Source organism: Hakea prostrata, chromosome 1, assembly GCF_041222555.1.
Source record: "Hakea prostrata isolate BN-2017 chromosome 1, UWA_Hpros_2, whole genome shotgun sequence".
Taxonomy (NCBI): Eukaryota; Viridiplantae; Streptophyta; class Magnoliopsida; order Proteales; family Proteaceae; genus Hakea; species Hakea prostrata.
This window is the reverse complement of record NC_142600.1, coordinates 79612398-79629080: the sequence shown is the minus strand read 5'-3', so window position 1 is coordinate 79629080 and position 16683 is coordinate 79612398. Positions and strand designations below refer to the sequence as shown.

Sequence of the window (16683 nt, the reverse complement as noted above, 5' to 3'; positions counted from 1 at the left end):
TAGATGCTCATTATACAGCTAAGATTTAATAGAATCACACGTCCATCCAACACTTATTGATACGATGACAACTTATCTTAAAGCACATGTAGAAAGAATTTTAATTTGATTTCAAGGGACATGCAACGAAAGAACTAGAAAAGGGTTAGATGGATTTGGAACCCCAACAAGCCAACTTATAGCACAACTCACATGGATGGCATGGTTCTCTGTGCCCTCTGAATTAAACTACAGTGGGTGGGGAATGTGAAATGGATGCTTCTTTGAGATGGAACATCCATTTTCCTTTGGATAAAGGACCCATGTCTATTAATCAGATCCAAAGATTCAGATTAAATTAAAATAAAAAATTTCATGTCTTCTACATATTACCTCGACCTTTGAATGAGATTGAAGGACATGTGTCCATCCAGAGAGAAATAAACCTTTATAAAATTCCCTGGTTCTTTTCATATAGGAACTCCACAATGGCACATATCCTCTTCTTCTACCTTACCCATGGCACCCAACAACCAATCTTGGCACCTGCCCGGACACAGACGATCTGGACTCACTCTAGAGGATAGGGGAAAGAACAACGCATCTGGAATGGCTGTGACATGAGCATTCCATGAGGCACAAGGGAATGTAACATTTCAATGAACCTAAGTTGAGAGGGCAGTGGGCTTTTTTAAATTTCATACTCTGCATAACATTTTCCTTTAAACACATGTCATGAATCTAACCATATGTAATGAATAATTTCGTTCCCTTTTTTCTACCCCTAAAACATGACCCCAACTCAACATGGGCGCCAATGGGTGAACACTCCCAAGCATCAAAATGGGTACTTGAAGTTCGAATTGAACTCTCCTTCTTTTTCAACTATACAGTTCAAATGAAATACACAAGTCATTCTTATATCTAACGGACGAGGAAGAGAGCTTTGAAGCAGTACATTCCAGACAACGTCTACTTATCAAAAAGGAGGTAATAGTTTTTTCAAAAAAAAAAAAAAAAAAAAGAAGGGTTCCAGTTTTAATCCGCAGTGGAAGTGTATCGTTTCCAGTTCTTACTCCTGTACAGGGATATGGCGCATCAACAATAAAAAAGCTTGCCAACCATGTACAGACCAACTCACTCATTGATTCCAAAGATGCGAACCTTGTGCATGTTTGGGAATTTCGCTACCACCAGTATAAACGCTGCAAACGTGTTAAGGAAGAGCATCGGATGTTGGTAGTCTGTTGTGTGTGAGGCAATCAAGAACCTGCAATAGAAACAATGTGTTGATGACATGGTTATTCAATATGAATGGCTTTAGAAGAGCAGTAGCATCACATTAGGTTTATATTAGACAAAGTGGTAAATATATTAGACCATCAGGCCAGAAAAATCACAGCACTTCAACCCCCCCCCCCCCCCCCCAAAAAAAAAAAAAAAAAAAAGGGAGGGCGCATGTGTATAACTGGTTCAAACTACAATTGTTTTGGAGTTCACTTTTTAGACTGTAAACTTTCAGATAAACCTTAGTTTCACACTGCACCAGTAATAAAATAACAGCAGATTCACATAAACCTTAGTTTCACACCGCACCAGTAATAAATAACAGCAGAACCCACCATATTACTTTTTTTTAATCAAATCCATTTAAGAATTGGAAACAGCCTCTCTTGCAAAGCAAAGGGTCAAAACTCCATAAATTTTCCCATCCCTGACCCTGTGGTAGGGGAAATCTCGTGCAGTTGAACACTTTCAACCAAATCAATTGAAAAAATAACCCAGAAAGAAGGAAGTGCGGAGAAAAAAAACCAACCACGATAAGAAACGAGCAACTTCACAGCCCACTGTTTTGTTAACTTGGGTTGAATACCAAGTACAGTAGTTGTTGATCAGAACATATGACAACCAACAAAGACCCCCCCCCAACCCAACAAAAAAAAACACACACACACACACACAAACACACAAAAAAAAAAAAGAAGCAACTTATGCAGCTCACTGTTCTATTAACTTGGGTTCAATAGGTGAGTAAACTAGCTGTTGATTCGAACATACAACATTAGGTCTATTCAAGTTCTACAGCAAGAAATCCTCTTATCCTTCTCTTCACTGATGTAACTAGTTCCCCAAAAATACCCTTTCTGCTTTAACAAACATAATTACTGTGTATGGGAACAAACAACCGAGAGAGGGGGTGCTCAATCAGACAGTTCATTCTCATTCACACAAAATTCTTAAGTTGTATAACCATGGGTTCACCTTTCTTGTCATCAAGTCCGTCCATCGATGGTGGCAAATGCGGATTTACCACCAGCTTCAGTTAAAACATCTTTGAAGCTTTTTTCAGATTGCTTCGACTCCCGAAAACAAAGGATCCACAGTTGATTCAGTTTATGGCATTTAAGAAGGCCACCTTCCTACACAATGTGCTAAAACCACACATTAAACTATTCCACATGGCAATAACCGCCATTAAAAGCCACTGATTCAGTTGCCAAGCCCAACTAAACCACCAACATCTCCGTGATAATAATCCTCTACAAGCCAAGACAAAAACTTCGACACAATCTCACAGATTGGTGTGAGGCAACTAATGAAAGCACATTTCCATGTGTGACAAACTGTGACATTAATTGGTGAAATGGACATTGAGCAACACCCAATTTAGTTTCATTTTTGGCTAAACTTTAGATTGGTTTTTCAGTTAGACTTTGCTTTTTCAGTTTGTCTTTCTTTAAAGACCATGAAAATAAAGCTGCTTATCCTCTCATATATCATTTAATATACAAACACTCCCATCACTTTTTCTGTAACTTTTCCCCACTGCTAGGGATGGGGGTCGTTCACACTACCCAACAAGAATAGGTAGTTTTAAAGACAAAGTAAGTGACAAATGTCAACTTGCATTAAGATTTGTATTTTGTTTTTTCTTTCCTCTAATTATTTCAAGGGTTTTACTCAAAATACATGTTCAGGGCAAAGACTAACAAGGTGAAGCCCATATATGAGGTCAATGTGGCAGATCAAACAATAGAATGAATTTAACCTACTGGTAAAGTTTAAAAAATGAGATGAATCTAAATCTTTCAACAGCTGATGACTTCAGTAATGTAGGGGTGGTCAGCAGAGCTCAGCTCATGCAAATCTGATAGATAACAATCTCTACAAGCTTCTTCTAAATCTTTCTTTGAAAAATCACTCTTTGCCCTCGTCCAATACCTTACAACCTTACATATTTTTATCCACAATATTCTATAGATATCAACTAAACCCTCAACCTGACATTAACTGGCTTTATATCAAAAACAGCTTAGCATTATCACAAGTGGGATCAGCTAAATGGATCCTGGTTGATGTATCAATCTAGGACCGAGTCTGAATTCCATTTGGCAACCTGAAATTTTACGAATACCCATAATGGGATTTTGACCGTCAACATATTATAGAAAGGCTAGGGTTTGATATATGATACAACTACATGAACCAGTGACCCACACAGGCATTCTCCATGAGATCATTGTTCTGATGCATCATATGAATTTCATAAAGCAGATACTAAAGAGGTAATCTTGGAAGAATACTCACAGCACCAGTGGTACAACAGTCAAAAACTTCCTATTACGAGTTAACTGCTTGCCACTGTCTATCTGCTCCCACCAAGTCAATCCATTATAGATACCCTGATCTTCAGCAAATGGCGTTCCCTTCTTCCAGTGAAAGAACTGATAAGTAACCTGAAAGAAGAATCACACCCACAATCATGATACGTTGAGACATGGAACTTAAAAAGGAACAGACATATTAACAGTGAAGCCAGAGCAAAACTTTAAGTCTAATAATCAAGATCCTGAATTTGTATGGTTGTAAACCCACATAATCCAGAACATAAACAAGGACGAATCAATAGAAATAGATACCAAAAAAAAAAATCTGCCAAAGGAATAAAGGAGAAGGTGGTGGACTAGAATAAGACTAAACATGATTCTTCACCAAATCAAAAAGGAACAACATAAACAAAAAGCTGAAAACTCTTATGTATTATGTAAGAGGAATACCACTGCATTGGATGGCTTCTTCAAGCTCAAAAATACTATGATTTTCTTGAGAAACGAATCAGATCACAGCCTTCTAGATGCAGAATGGCCAAAGGAATCTTTTAGATATTTACATAAGCATGAAAAGGTCCATGTTATGCATCTGATTTTCTTGAGAGACAAAATCAGATCACAGCTTTCTAGATGCAAATGACCAATGGAATCTTCAAGATATTTACATAGCATGACAAGGTCCATGTTATGCAACAATTACTATGAACAGTCCGCAATAATGAAATACAGGTCATAACCAGTGCACAGGGCTCCCTTCCCAATTTGTACAATATAGAAACTATAATAAAATTGATCCTCCTTATAGATACCTCTTATTAAGCCTGTGTCCTATATCGTATCCTGTGCTCCTAGCATGGTGAGAGTGAATCATGCAAACCATAAAACTGAAGAAGGGTCAAATTAAATGAGACAACTACAATGGCAAGCAAGTCCCAATTCGTGCACATAATGCCAAAAGATCGAACAGACTTGCTGGTACCATAGGACCCAATGACAACATGACAGAGCTTCAAGTAGTAACTTGTCCTCCTTGCATCATTCACTTCTAGCCACCACAACCCTCTCCCCCGCCTTCCTTCTCTTCTGGAAATAACATGATGGCCCAAGACCCCAATGTGAGATTATCCTTTCACATCACAGGTTGACTATTCATCCCTCAGGGAGGGTGATGAGATGGAGAATAGGTGTGGGAGCAGGAGCTGGGAGGTGAGGAGTGATTAAGGGGGGAAAAGGAAAAACTTGCACTGATCCATTGATATGACGTAAGCATTCAACCGTGAAAGATAACCAAACATACAAGACCACCTAAAACTCAAGTGACAAATAAGATGAACACATGAAAACAGATCAACCAATTCTAGGCATAAAAAATGAATCTGAACGCGAGGAAGCCCCGATAAACCTAAATCTCGATAAAAGAATCCCTATATTTCAAGCTATGAAACCCTAGAGTAACATCAAATCTACAACTGCAGAAATTCAAATTCAAAAAAATAAAAATAAATGAAAAGGAGATGAAAGGGACAATAAAGTGTTAAACTTACGACGAAGTGACAGAGATTAACAACAGTCCAAGCCATCCCAGGGGTGCAGCCAAAGACAGAAAGCACCATAAGCCAAGAGAAGAAGACGATCAAGATGTATGTGGTCCAAACACCTGGATACAAGAACCACTCGGTGTTCTTGTTCAGATCGGGAGGAGGAACTGCGTTTACATACAATTTCCCCATTTTTCCCGATGAAAACCTCAATTCATCCACCATCAATAAAAGATGAAATTGAAAGCTCCTTCACCCTACTTCTTTCTATATATCTCCGTCTCTTTCGTCTCTTACAGCCGCAGCGGAACAAAATAACAGATTAATATCGATGCGTGTTGTAGTCGGTAACAATAATTACAAGGATTACTTATGAGCACAAATCAAAGATGGAGAGAGAGAAATCGTAAAGAAGATGAACGAACGAACGAAAAATCAACAGACGCGCGCTCTGTAAGTTTTGAGCGGTAATGAAAAAATATAATATCTTCTCAGGCTCTCTCACGCACACGGAAAGTCGTAGGAGACGAAACAGCATAAATTAAGACGGTTCAGTTGGTAGGAGCCGCATGTATTCTGGGGTACCCCCAGATATTCATTTTTAGGGCACCCTTTTCTCTATTTTGAGCACCTTAGTTACCATTATATCCCTCGTCAGTCCTCACCCCACCTCACAGTAGGGCCACTGCTACCAAGTCCGGATCAACTCCCCGTTTGGAAAAAACTATGTGCCCTTCTCACACTTCTTTGCTGAGAAATAATGGTGGGCCTCACCCGTATTGTACAGTAGAAAAAAGTAAAAGAGCATAAACCGACATACAAGCTTTAAAGTATTGGTATCGAGTATCGTATCGATCAGGTGATTTTAAGAGACGTATCGTCATTTATCGAGTATTGTATTGCTCTGACTAATGTATTTTAATATAGTTCAATAGAGAGACATATCGAGAGGTATCGTATTAGTAATAGATAATAAATGATCCAAAGTCATTGCTAACTAATTCCAATTATAAATAATTATATTGGAATTCACTAAAATCCGAATAATAATCCCGAGGTGTCGCTCAGTTAAAAGCAAGGTTTAAAGTATCGGTACCGAGTATCATATCGGTCAGGTGATTTTAAGAGACATATCATTCTGTATCGAGTATTGTATCGCTCTGAAGAGACGTAACGAGATGTATCGTATTGGTTGGGTCAAATATGGATACATATCCGCTAGTGTCGTGAGATACTTTAAACCTTGGTTAAAAGAATTACAACTCCTTTTAATATGTAATACCTTGTCCTTAATATGTTAAGGCACAATTTCCCAAAAAAAATTTAATCCAAATTAAGACTCTTTCAATTAATAATTAGACTTCAATTTATTTATTTATTTATTATTATTATTTTTTACCGTTTATGCGTTAAAATAACTAGAATACCCTTTTAACTTAAACCCTGTTTTCAAAGTTTGAATCTTAACTTAATAGAACATGCCACTTATCTAATTGGACACCTTTGAGTTGGGAACAAGAACCCTTGGCTCCTTTATATTAAGATGTTGAGAAATACTGAGGAAAACCGTGATAAGAAAAATGAGTCCAATTCCGGATCACCAAGAACATGCCAATTGTCTATTTTGACAAGAAAGCACAATGAAAATGGTAATGAGGCCTTCACCCATTACATGCCCCTTAAATATGGGAGAGGCTTAATGCTGGTAGAGCAATTAAATCATAATGATACAACATTATTGATCCAATAATATGTGAAAAAAGCTGGATCAATATTCAGAGACTGACGGTTGCATTGCCAATTTCATTGAATCCCACAACCAATCTCCTCTTTGCAGCCTTGGTTCTATAACACCAGACTTCGAAAGCCTCACTCAAGTCAGGATACCTAACCTGCTCGGTCTGAATCCAATCTGCCATTATGTCGGCTTGGTCATTGGATGGCAATGCCAAGACAAGAGAGGTGATTGCCCCCTCAATGCTCTGGCACAGGTCATCATCCATCTTGTATGCGAATCCAACATCCTCACTGCCTTTTGAATCCAGTAAAGGTTTCATTTTTCTTACATATGGGAGCCAAGCCTTCAGCAACTGTGTCCTTGCCGCAGCTGGAAAAATAACATTGCCATAACCAACAGCATCCAAGACCTTCCCAGCAACTTCTATTAGCTTCAGTTTTGCACCCCACATGGTTGAATCGAATTTCTTGTCTTGAAACACCCCTATGACATAATCAGATACATTCATCCAGTTGTAAACAAAATCCTTCATAAGATCCATTTTTGGCAGTATGTTGCACATCCATTCAAGGTCCGAAAGACTCTGCAAGACTATATCCTCTGCTGCAGTAGTTAGATCAGACTCCAAGAGCAGGGAACCTAGTTCCTCTTCAAATTTTGAGAACATTTTGGAAAGGCTCATCCTAACCTCAGATTTGACTTCACCATCAGCTGTAACCAGTGGTATGTCATCATCCTCCACTATCATGTACTCCACTTGTTCCCGAGCAGATATTTTCAGGTCATCTGCAAAAGGAGGACATGGGCCACCGGTCGATGTGGCAAAGCGAATAGCAGATAGGAAAACATTTTTTGCTGCATTAATGTCAACAGGTTGTACCCGGGCTAATATGGGCATGGCTAATGGACCCAGTTCAGAGACTGCTTTTAATATCTCTTCCTCTTCCTTATCCTCCCAAGGAACAGCCTCCAAGTATTTGATACAGCTTTCGGTAATCTCTTCACAACTCAAAGCAATTGCTACCTCAAGAACACTAAGAGCAGTTTTGACAGACTCCCACGAGTCCAGAAGTGAGTCCCCAGAAAGATAAAGTAATTTCAAAAGCTTAGCACACTGGTCGTACCCAAATTTTGTGCATGGAATCTCAATGCAGTTAAGAGAGTCAACTCTTGATAGTTGGTCTGCAAAGAACTTGCTCTTCCGTACAAGAATCGAGGAGTGACAATGAAGCCATTCATCTCTTCCTTCTTGTGTTTTCAAGCAAACAACAATGTCACTAGTACTTGGATCACCGAATTTGTAGGTCATGGCCACTCCAGTTTTGTCCATATGTTGACAAAATTCATACTTCTATATTGCCAAAACCAGACTTTCTTTGGATAAATCTGTAACAGAAGAGAATGAATCCAGTCACATCCCCAAGCACAAGGAAATACTTTTGTCTCCTGTACCAGAAAAATTGACCTAGCAAAATATCCAATATAAGATTATCCATTGAGGGAAAATAAGGGAAAAAGAATTCTACCTAGCAAAACATCCAACAACACAGCTCCATCCCAACTAAATGACTTCAGCTACATGGATCTTTCAAAACAAAATACTGAGCAAAGAGGTATACTGCATCTACCCTTTTCCCCCCCCTTTAGCTGGAAGAGGGTTCAGAAACAGCATGCCACGCAAAACACAACATGTATCAGCCTTTGTGATATGTGCATATAAAGGTGACATACACACACATTCATGTGTTTATATACAAAAGATCATGTATATTATTGTGTTCCCAGGGATAAAGCATCTCCATATATGCTCACACCCAATATGTAATCATACAAATGCTTAAAGTGTGCAAGATCATCAAGTAGAAGAATCATTCCCAAGACAATAGTTTTCCTCTTCTTTTTTACTGGGTTTGGGGGGGAGGGTGAAGCAAATGGGGGAAAGTGAATATATCCTGCTCTCATATTTTCACACTTCACAGAAGGCTTCTAGTTTTGTGTGAGAGGTTTCATGGTCAAAAAGTCATTATAATAGTTTTCCTGACTGACTTCTACATCCCCCTTGGCTTTCCACCTAAATACTCTACAAGATTATGTGCATGTGAGAAATTTATAAAGATAGCTTTGGAACGACTAAAACTTTATGTTCTCTGAAATTTCCACCTATATATACTAAAAAAAAGTTAAAGACTTGTGACCAATTCATTACACAAAGCAAAAGGCCACAAATAGCTTTCAAACTAGATAATCAAATGGTGGCTGCTGGCATTTCTCATCTAGTCAGGTCAAACCACCCAAGCTCCGGAGCCATCAAACTTGCTCCTATGGGTAAATCCACGCTATCAAACATTCGGATAACGAAACAAGCCATATACAAGTGCCGTCGCATGCGTTTCACCAAACAGAAGTTGGTATTGCAGGCACACCCCTTGAAAGTTGTTGGGAATTTTGAATATGCCCAGGGCAATTATGGAAATTCAAATATTAGGCAGTTACAATATTATGAGGATATATTGGTAACCACAGACCCACTCTCTAGACACAGCACTGGATTCATTGGTCTCTCTCTCTCTCTCTCTCTCTCTCTCTCCAAAAAACCCGAGAAAGGAAGAAAGGAAGAAAGGAACACTGGTTTTTGGGCTGCTGCTCTCTTCTTGATTTGATCTCGTACCATGACCATCCATTCATAGATGTATTTGGGTTGTGGAGCTTTGGGATTAGCGTATCCAGGTAAGATTCTATTCTCTCCTTCTGTGGAATGATGAATTTGACTATCATGCTCTCACCCATGTAGTGAACCAACAAAAATACTGTTGAAAGTATCACATGAAGGTTTGACAAAGCAAACCATGGAGGTGGGAGTCTATGATTTAATTTGCAGACGTAAGCTTAAGACATTAAGGTGCAAACTGTATTTCCATGTAAATTTATTTATTATTAGACAACCGAGTTATGTAATCCAGCTTAGTTACTCAGTGAATGGCAGCATATAGTTGCAACAATAATAACACACGCACTTGTAAATTTACATATACAAATGGTAGCACTGAATCTCGACATGACATCAACCCAGTTAATAACCCAATTCTCCTGGATCATGACAAGAAAATGTTAAAGTAGGGTCCAGAAATCCAATAGACCAGACTGACATATGTGATCAAGTTTTGGTATCCCAAATAGTGTCATTAATCTTATACTAAAACTGAGTACATCATCTACATAGAGAAGGCCAGGCAACAAGTGTACAAGACTTGAGAAAAGCATCAGGCGTCAGCTAGTGAAACTTGATCAATTGAGAAATCTCCAGGTTTGGAGTTTCAAGTGGAATCTTAAACCATATCATTTCTAAATCTTTAGGAATTGTTGTGAACAGAAAGGAAAGAAAATCAACCCCAAGTAGTGTAAATATACACAGACTCATGCCTATCTTTCTCCAAAGGAATCATAAAGCCTCTAAAGAATGAATATCTATTTGGGATAAAAAAATATACGTCCTTGAACAAAATGCATGGTGCTCATTACCTGACTATTATGGCTCCAAATGATCCTCAAAAGAGCTATTAATATCAATAATTGGGGTTAAATAAGGAACATTCAGTTTCAGTCATTAGTGATAATTGAATAATATAGATATTATCAGTTACTAGAGTTGAGCACCGTCACACACTCACACTTTACTGTGCAAGAATAAGAATCTAATTTCCATGGATTAGACTACAGCCTAGTGCAGTTGAGCCAAAAAAAAATTCCTCTAATCTCACCTCTGAATTAGCTAAATCACCTTTCACACTGGGCAATCATACAACAGTAATGTCTCAGGGTATGTGCCTGCTACACCAATGAACAGGCTCTGTTAGCAATCTGATTATACAATTAATGATCTACTATGAGGTGTATTTTTCTTCCTTTGTTCAACAGTTTGTTGAGCCTATCTGAAGAATGTGGCATGCATAATTTGCAGGGCCCTTGAGTTTGAAGCTGCATCTATTTTTTTTGATGACTAAGAAAGCGAAGGATTTGTTCAGTCAGTGAACCTTTATGTGTGGACTTCATGGGAAAAGAAGGGTCTTGGAGAGAAAATGGGTGATTATTTTTGTCAATTCTATTTCTATGCCAGCAGATTGGTCTTCTAAAGAAAGTGAGGCCTTTTTCGCATACTTAGCAAGAACAGGTAAATGACTTTAGTTGCCTAACAGCAAGATAAAAATTTGAGCCACAAAACCAATATACCGCTCATTTTTTTTAAAAAAAATCCACGCTTGAGTTGCTGATTTCTTCAAATGCATAGAATTTCATATCGCAGTAAACTTAAGCAATGTTGTTCATGTAAGCTAATAACTTGAATGTAACTTCTTCAAGTCTATCTTTCCAAACTCACAGAGTGGGCTCCGTTATTAGATTTGAAATTAGTGAGTTCAAATCATCAAGAAGATTTAAAGCGAACGTCAGTTATACATTTTCTCCTACTCATAACTCATCTAAGCAATTCTGACGACAGATTCAGTCGGCAAGTTCACCTTCATTCATTTTAATTCAGGCATAAAGTAAATAAATAAATAAAACACAGACATAAACAAGAAGATTTCAGATTTCCAGAATTCAGAAAAAAGACTCATAAAACCAATAACAAGAACCGAAAACAAAACATCTTCGAGTGAAACTGAAGAGCTTCGAACCTGTTCAATTAACTGACGAAGCGTGTAAGAGCTTGCGCCAGCAGACGGAGATTCGTCAAACCCTAGATTTCTTCTACATCGGTTTAGATGCGCAGAAGGGATAGAAGATGCGAGAGGGTGGAGAAGGGAAAAATGAAGAGCTGATAGGAAAAATCGAACCGTCCATGTTGTTCGGTCGTTCCTGAGGTTGCTAATCTGATTAGAAGACGGTGGGAAGATGACGGATTGACGGTGGATTTGTCAGTTACTTTGGCCTCCACCATTATCCATCCATCTTTATCCATCTCTCTTTTAAAAACAAAAGTATTTCCGGGCCTGTGTCATCTACCTTATATATGAATTTTATATTATTTTCCTCATTTAAAAAATCAAAATTTTATTTTTTAATAAACGAACTTTTAAAAAATCAATTTAAAACAATTGTGGAGAAAAAGAAATAAATAAATAAGCAAAAATTAGGAAATGGAGCAGGTTCAGAGAACCCAGGGTGGATTATACTGAATGGTTGTTAGTTTGAGTTTTGAATTATTTTATTTTATTAATATTTATTATAGGATGAAAAAGTCTCAGGAGAGGACTATATGCTCTTCAGATAGAGAGATGATGTGCTCCCTTTCAAATTTTTTTTTATCACAGAATAGAAATGAAACCCATATGAGGGTCTCACATTAATTTTGCAGGGTGAAGAATTATCAAAAGAGCACAGAGTAGAGAATCCAGAGTCGGTAGATCTGGAGTGAATTGTTTAAGGATATCGGATATGGTATCGGGCATCTTGTGCGAAATCTCCTTAATGGAAAGAAAAGAGGTGCCAAGGAAAGAAAGGAATTTTTCTTTGTTGGGTTGCTTGGGAAGAATGAATGAACGAACGCTATGAAAGAGAAGATCCAAAACCTAGATGTGAATCTCTGACCAATGGTATTCTACCGATATTATTCTCATATATATTTGTTTTGTGGCAAATGATATTATTGTCATATAATGTGTTTTCTACCGTTATATCGTAGTCGGTATTTGTTCTCTCTCTCTGTCTCTTCTTCTTCTGTTGCTAGTTTAGTTTGCTCACCTTTGGGAGATCAACTCGAGTTTGTAAGTCTAGGAAAATAGAACAGCATTTGCTAGAGAAAGAACGAGATGGGTCTTCTTTCCAACAAGGTAGAGAGAAGCGAGATCAAAGCAGGCGATCACATCTACTCTTGGAGAGCCATTTACAGTTACGCTCACCATGGTAACTCAATGCTTCATGTCCTTTGTTTTCTTCTTTCCATTTCGTTCAATTTTCTACGTTCGTATGGACAATGTAGTTTGTTTTTCTTATTTCGTAGACTATCGTTCTTTGAGTTTCTTCGCAATGTGGATCGAAAATTGAGTTTTTTTTTTTCTGAGGACTCTGATGGATTTCCTCCACAAATGGTTAAGATGGCCAATCTAGGAGTTACTTTAGCTTCTTGTGTACCTTGTGAATCAGAGTTTTGCTAGACTTTCTTGGATGAGGAATAACGAATCTCTTGTTTAGCTTGTTTGGCACCCGATTCCTTTTCAAGCCGTCACAGTAGTTAACCTCTCGAAGTTGAACTACAAAAGATCTACCTAGGGTTTCTTCTGAAGTGGGAGAACTACTTCCCTTAGTGCTGTGGTTTCTTCGTGAGACCCCCTTTGCTGTTTTTTCTTAGATTCCTTCTCAATGTGAAATTATTTCTCTTCGACACAGGGGTTCCTCTTTGAGCTCCCTCTGTTTTTTCCAGAGCGGGAAACAAACTCATATGTGAATTGAGGGCTCCTATGTAATGTCATTGATTTTCACTGAAATAGACGATATTTGGGTGGTATATTCTGTTTTTGGCCAGGGTTAAACTTTATCTTGAACCTTGAAACTAACTAGGCCCAAAGCATAATGCAAAATCTTATCTTGGGTTCCTTGATTGCAATATGATTTACTAAAAATGTTTGAGGTTTCTGCTTGTAAGGGTGTCCTCAGTAAGTGATGAGTCGAGTCATTGCCTGAATGTGGTAAAAAAATAGGTTAGAATTCTCATACCATGGACAGATATGGGGTAAAGAGGCTAGTCCAGAGGCATAGAATTAGATTAGTATCTTGTGCATTGGATTCCTGACGAGAAACTATTTTAGAGTTGATTAGATGCTATTAAGAGGAAAAGATTGGTATTGCTTGTATTAAATAGACTAGATGAAAGGTTTAAAAAAGCTAAGGAGTTGGATGAGGTTAGGTTTTGGTATATGGAGATCAAATTAATGGAAGTGGAGTGAGCATAGTAGTGGATAAATAGTTACAGAATGATATGGTGTATATAATATATTTGGAGATAGAACCATTGAATTTGTCTTGAAAAAGAGGTGATCAATTTAATTAAATTACTTGTAGACTGTTGGGCTGTTAAGAAGTGTCATATAGATAAACTCAATGTAGGTGAAATGAGGATGCTAAGATGGATGAGTGGCAAAACTAGCAACAATAAGATAAGGAATGATTAAATTAGAGCTGCTCTAGGAGTAGATCGGATAAGTGATAAGCTTCGAGAAAGTCGTTTGAGGTGGCACAATCATGTTCAACGGCGGCCTATAATGCCCTGTACAGAGAAGTGATTTAATCTAGATTGAAAGAATTAGAAGGGCTAGGGGCAGACCTAAGACAACCTTGAGAAAAGTTGTGAGAAAGATTATGCATAGGTTAGGTCGTATATCTAGTATGGCCTTAAGCAGAGTTGACATTTAGTTGGGACAAGGCTTCTTGTTATTGTTTTACTTTCACCTCAAGTAAGACTAGATGAAAGTAGTAACTTGCAAACAAAGGGATGGGCTTGCAAGGTTTGAGTCAAAGAGAAAAGACTATAAAAGGGATTATCCTAATGAAGGAGCGGGGAAAGGTTGTAGGGGTATTGAAGGTGTACGTACATGAAGGTGATATCTTCAGATAGTGTACTGAGGAGGGGATCTCAGTTTTAGATTCTACTATGGCTTATTGCCTATCAATTGTGAATAACCTTTCTTTAAAATGAGAGGATCAATTAGTTACCTGTACTCACCACAAAAGTGGGCATCATATCAGCCAAATAGTACCTGGCTAGAGGGTTCAATAGATTTCTTTTGTTAGGACTGGAGGTTATAGCTAGGGTTGTTTTGTAAGGACTTTGTGGTCATGACTGAGGATAACCTGATCGCTCAGCATGGAATGTGGTCATAATTATATGCCTCACCATGCAGTATCGTAAAATAGGGGAGTATATTTTCCCTAATATTAGGTTTTGGAGCTTAAAGGGAGGCTACTTGAATTCATTTACTGAAGTGATCAAACAAGGGAAGTGAGGTTTTGAGGGAGAAACTAGTTCAATGTGGAACCAAGATGACAACTTGTTTTGAAAAGGTTAATAAAGAGGTCCTAGGGTAATTAGAAGGAAACCATATGCCCCTGAGGTGACTTGTTGGGAGGATGATAAGGTCTTTGCTGCTAATAAATCTAAGAAAGCTGGTTTTAAGACATGACAAAGGACTAAAGAGGTAGAGGGGTTGTTTATTCATCACTGTTTTATCACAAGCAAATTCGGTTAAAGCTCATGGTCGAGGGGAGTGATAAGCTTTGCAAAAGTTAATGGTTTCTTAAGTTGCCCAAGTGATAAGATGATACCTTGGTCTCATGTTCCTGTTCCCCCTTGAGATTAAAGGATACAACAACAACAACCACCACCAACTCACAGTTTTCCCAACTTGATGGGGTTGACTGCATGATCCAAGCAAAACGAAGTAGGGAAAACTGCGAGTAAACATAAGAAATCTAGAGATACTAGAAGATCAAGTGAGAGAAGAAAATGTTTTTTGAATCTCCTCTTCTGCTTTTTATGATAGATTTTAATTTTGACACATGGCATAGAAAAAAAAAACAAAAAGTTTCTTGTCGCTCCAACTTAAATTTCAGTAGGTCCATCTTTTTTTTCTGAATGCCTGAGGCATTATGGCACCAAGGTATTGCAAGTAACATTTGGTAACAAGGAACTACCTTTTTGTGCTTTATGAATTCTACTTATCTTCAAACAACGCAGGTATATATGTTGGAGGAAGCAAAGTGGTTCACTTCACACGGGAACAAGATACAGGTTCAAATATGGCAACCTCTCTCGACTCTATTTCGAGTTCAAAGCTTCCATCCGTCTGTCCAACCTTTCCTGACTGCGGGTTCAGGCATCCCAACAGTGGAGTTATCCTCTCGTGCCTGGACTGTTTTCTTGGGAAAGGACAACTCTACTGCTTTGAGTATGGGGTTATGCCTTCTGTTTTCCTTGCCAAGGTCCGGGGTGGGACATGTACAACTGCGACATCTGATCCCCCAGAAACGGTTATCCACAGGGCAATGCATCTGCTTCAAAATGGGTTTGGGAACTACAATGTGTTCCGAAACAACTGTGAAGACTTTGCACTATATTGCAAAACTGGGCTTCTGATCCTTGATAGCAATTCAACCGTAGGCAGAAGTGGTCAAGCTTCTTCTGTCATTGGAGCTCCTCTGGCAGCACTTCTGTCATCTCCTCTGAAACTGTTGATGCCTGGACCTATAGGGGTTGCAACTGCAGTAGCTGGAATGTACTGTGCAAGCAGGTATGCCACTGATATAGGTGTTCGAACTGATGTGATCAAGGTGGCAGTGGAGGACATGGCTGTGAACCTCAATTGGGCAAACCTTAGTATGCAACCATCAGGGATGATGGGGTCTTCTACCAACAATCCTGAAGATCCCAAAGGGGACCTTATCACATTGTAAATTTGGAAATTCACCCGAAAAGGCCATCGCCTCAAAATAGGAATTCATATTGACCTGAAGTTCCCAATCTTACAAAGATCATACGCTGGGTGTACTGGGTTTGCTGGGACTGCCATTGTAGTCTTATTGAACGTTTTGGAAATAATATGTTGCGAATGAGATGGTTATTGTTTGACAAAAATGCTTGCCAAAGTCTGCCCTCCTTACTGTTGATACATCTTATCTTCCTGTAAATCCATAGTTACTATATTTTACAATACCCACCTACCCGCATGGAGTTTCCTACATCTTACAGCTTCTGGTTCATTTATAGTCATACAAGGAGACATCTCACATCTGTGCAAGGTGATTATTCCTCTTGCAATACCCATCA

At 38.5% G+C, this 16683-nt stretch overlaps 2 protein-coding genes and 1 pseudogene across 7 annotated transcripts; 1 reads left to right on the top strand and 2 right to left on the bottom strand.

Annotated features, from left to right (window-relative positions):
* Positions 1-378: 378 nt before the first annotated feature.
* On the bottom strand, positions 379-5710 carry LOC149030356 (uncharacterized). 2 transcript variants are annotated; one of them, XM_089142649.1, is made up of 3 exons: positions 5135-5706; positions 3568-3716; positions 379-1249 (listed from the first exon to the last, which is right to left on the bottom strand). In XM_089142649.1, exons 1-3 carry the CDS (start codon positions 5351-5353, stop codon positions 1117-1119), a joined length of 501 nt encoding a protein of 166 aa, XP_088998775.1. In that variant the 5' UTR covers positions 5354-5706; the 3' UTR covers positions 379-1116. The 2 variants fall into 2 exon arrangements, with proteins under 2 accessions (XP_088998775.1, XP_088998776.1); XM_089142650.1 differs by lacking the exon at positions 379-1249 and having other exon boundaries at positions 3564-3716; positions 5135-5710.
* Positions 5711-6570: 860 nt separating this feature from the next.
* On the bottom strand, positions 6571-11818 carry LOC149030355 (BTB/POZ domain-containing protein At3g05675 pseudogene; annotated as a pseudogene). 3 transcript variants are annotated; one of them, XR_016171264.1, is made up of 2 exons: positions 11540-11818; positions 6571-8331 (listed from the first exon to the last, which is right to left on the bottom strand). The product of XR_016171264.1 is annotated as a BTB/POZ domain-containing protein At3g05675 pseudogene, transcript variant X1 (transcript). The 3 variants fall into 3 exon arrangements; XR_016171265.1 differs by having other exon boundaries at positions 6571-8252; XR_016171266.1 differs by lacking the exon at positions 11540-11818 and adding an exon at positions 8393-11527 and having other exon boundaries at positions 6571-8252.
* A 295-nt stretch (positions 11819-12113) lies between these two features.
* On the top strand, positions 12114-16655 carry LOC149030354 (NC domain-containing protein-like protein). 2 transcript variants are annotated; one of them, XM_089142647.1, is made up of 2 exons: positions 12114-12457; positions 15595-16655. In XM_089142647.1, the coding sequence occupies exons 1-2, from the start codon at positions 12400-12402 to the stop codon at positions 16308-16310; spliced, it is 774 nt and encodes a 257-aa protein (XP_088998773.1). In that variant the 5' UTR covers positions 12114-12399; the 3' UTR covers positions 16311-16655. The 2 variants fall into 2 exon arrangements, with proteins under 2 accessions (XP_088998773.1, XP_088998772.1); XM_089142646.1 differs by having other exon boundaries at positions 12122-12767; positions 15595-16585.
* Positions 16656-16683: the final 28 nt, after the last annotated feature.

Bases quoted from the DNA above. Each gene is read 5' to 3' on its own strand.
- LOC149030356 (XM_089142649.1), bottom strand. From the start codon at position 5,353: ATGGTGGATGAATTGAGGTTTTCATCGGGAAAAATGGGGAAATTGTAT. The intron at 3,717-5,134 runs GTAAGTTTAACA...TTCTTCTTTCAG, and splicing joins TTAATCTCTGTCACTTCGTC to GTTACTTATCAGTTCTTTCA. The intron at 1,250-3,567 runs GTGAGTATTCTT...TTTCTATTGCAG, and splicing joins ACTGTTGTACCACTGGTGCT to GTTCTTGATTGCCTCACACA.
- LOC149030354 (XM_089142646.1), top strand. From the start codon at position 12,674: ATGGGTCTTCTTTCCAACAAGGTAGAGAGAAGCGAGATCAAAGCAGGC. The intron at 12,768-15,594 runs GTAACTCAATGC...CAAACAACGCAG, and splicing joins TTACAGTTACGCTCACCATG to GTATATATGTTGGAGGAAGC.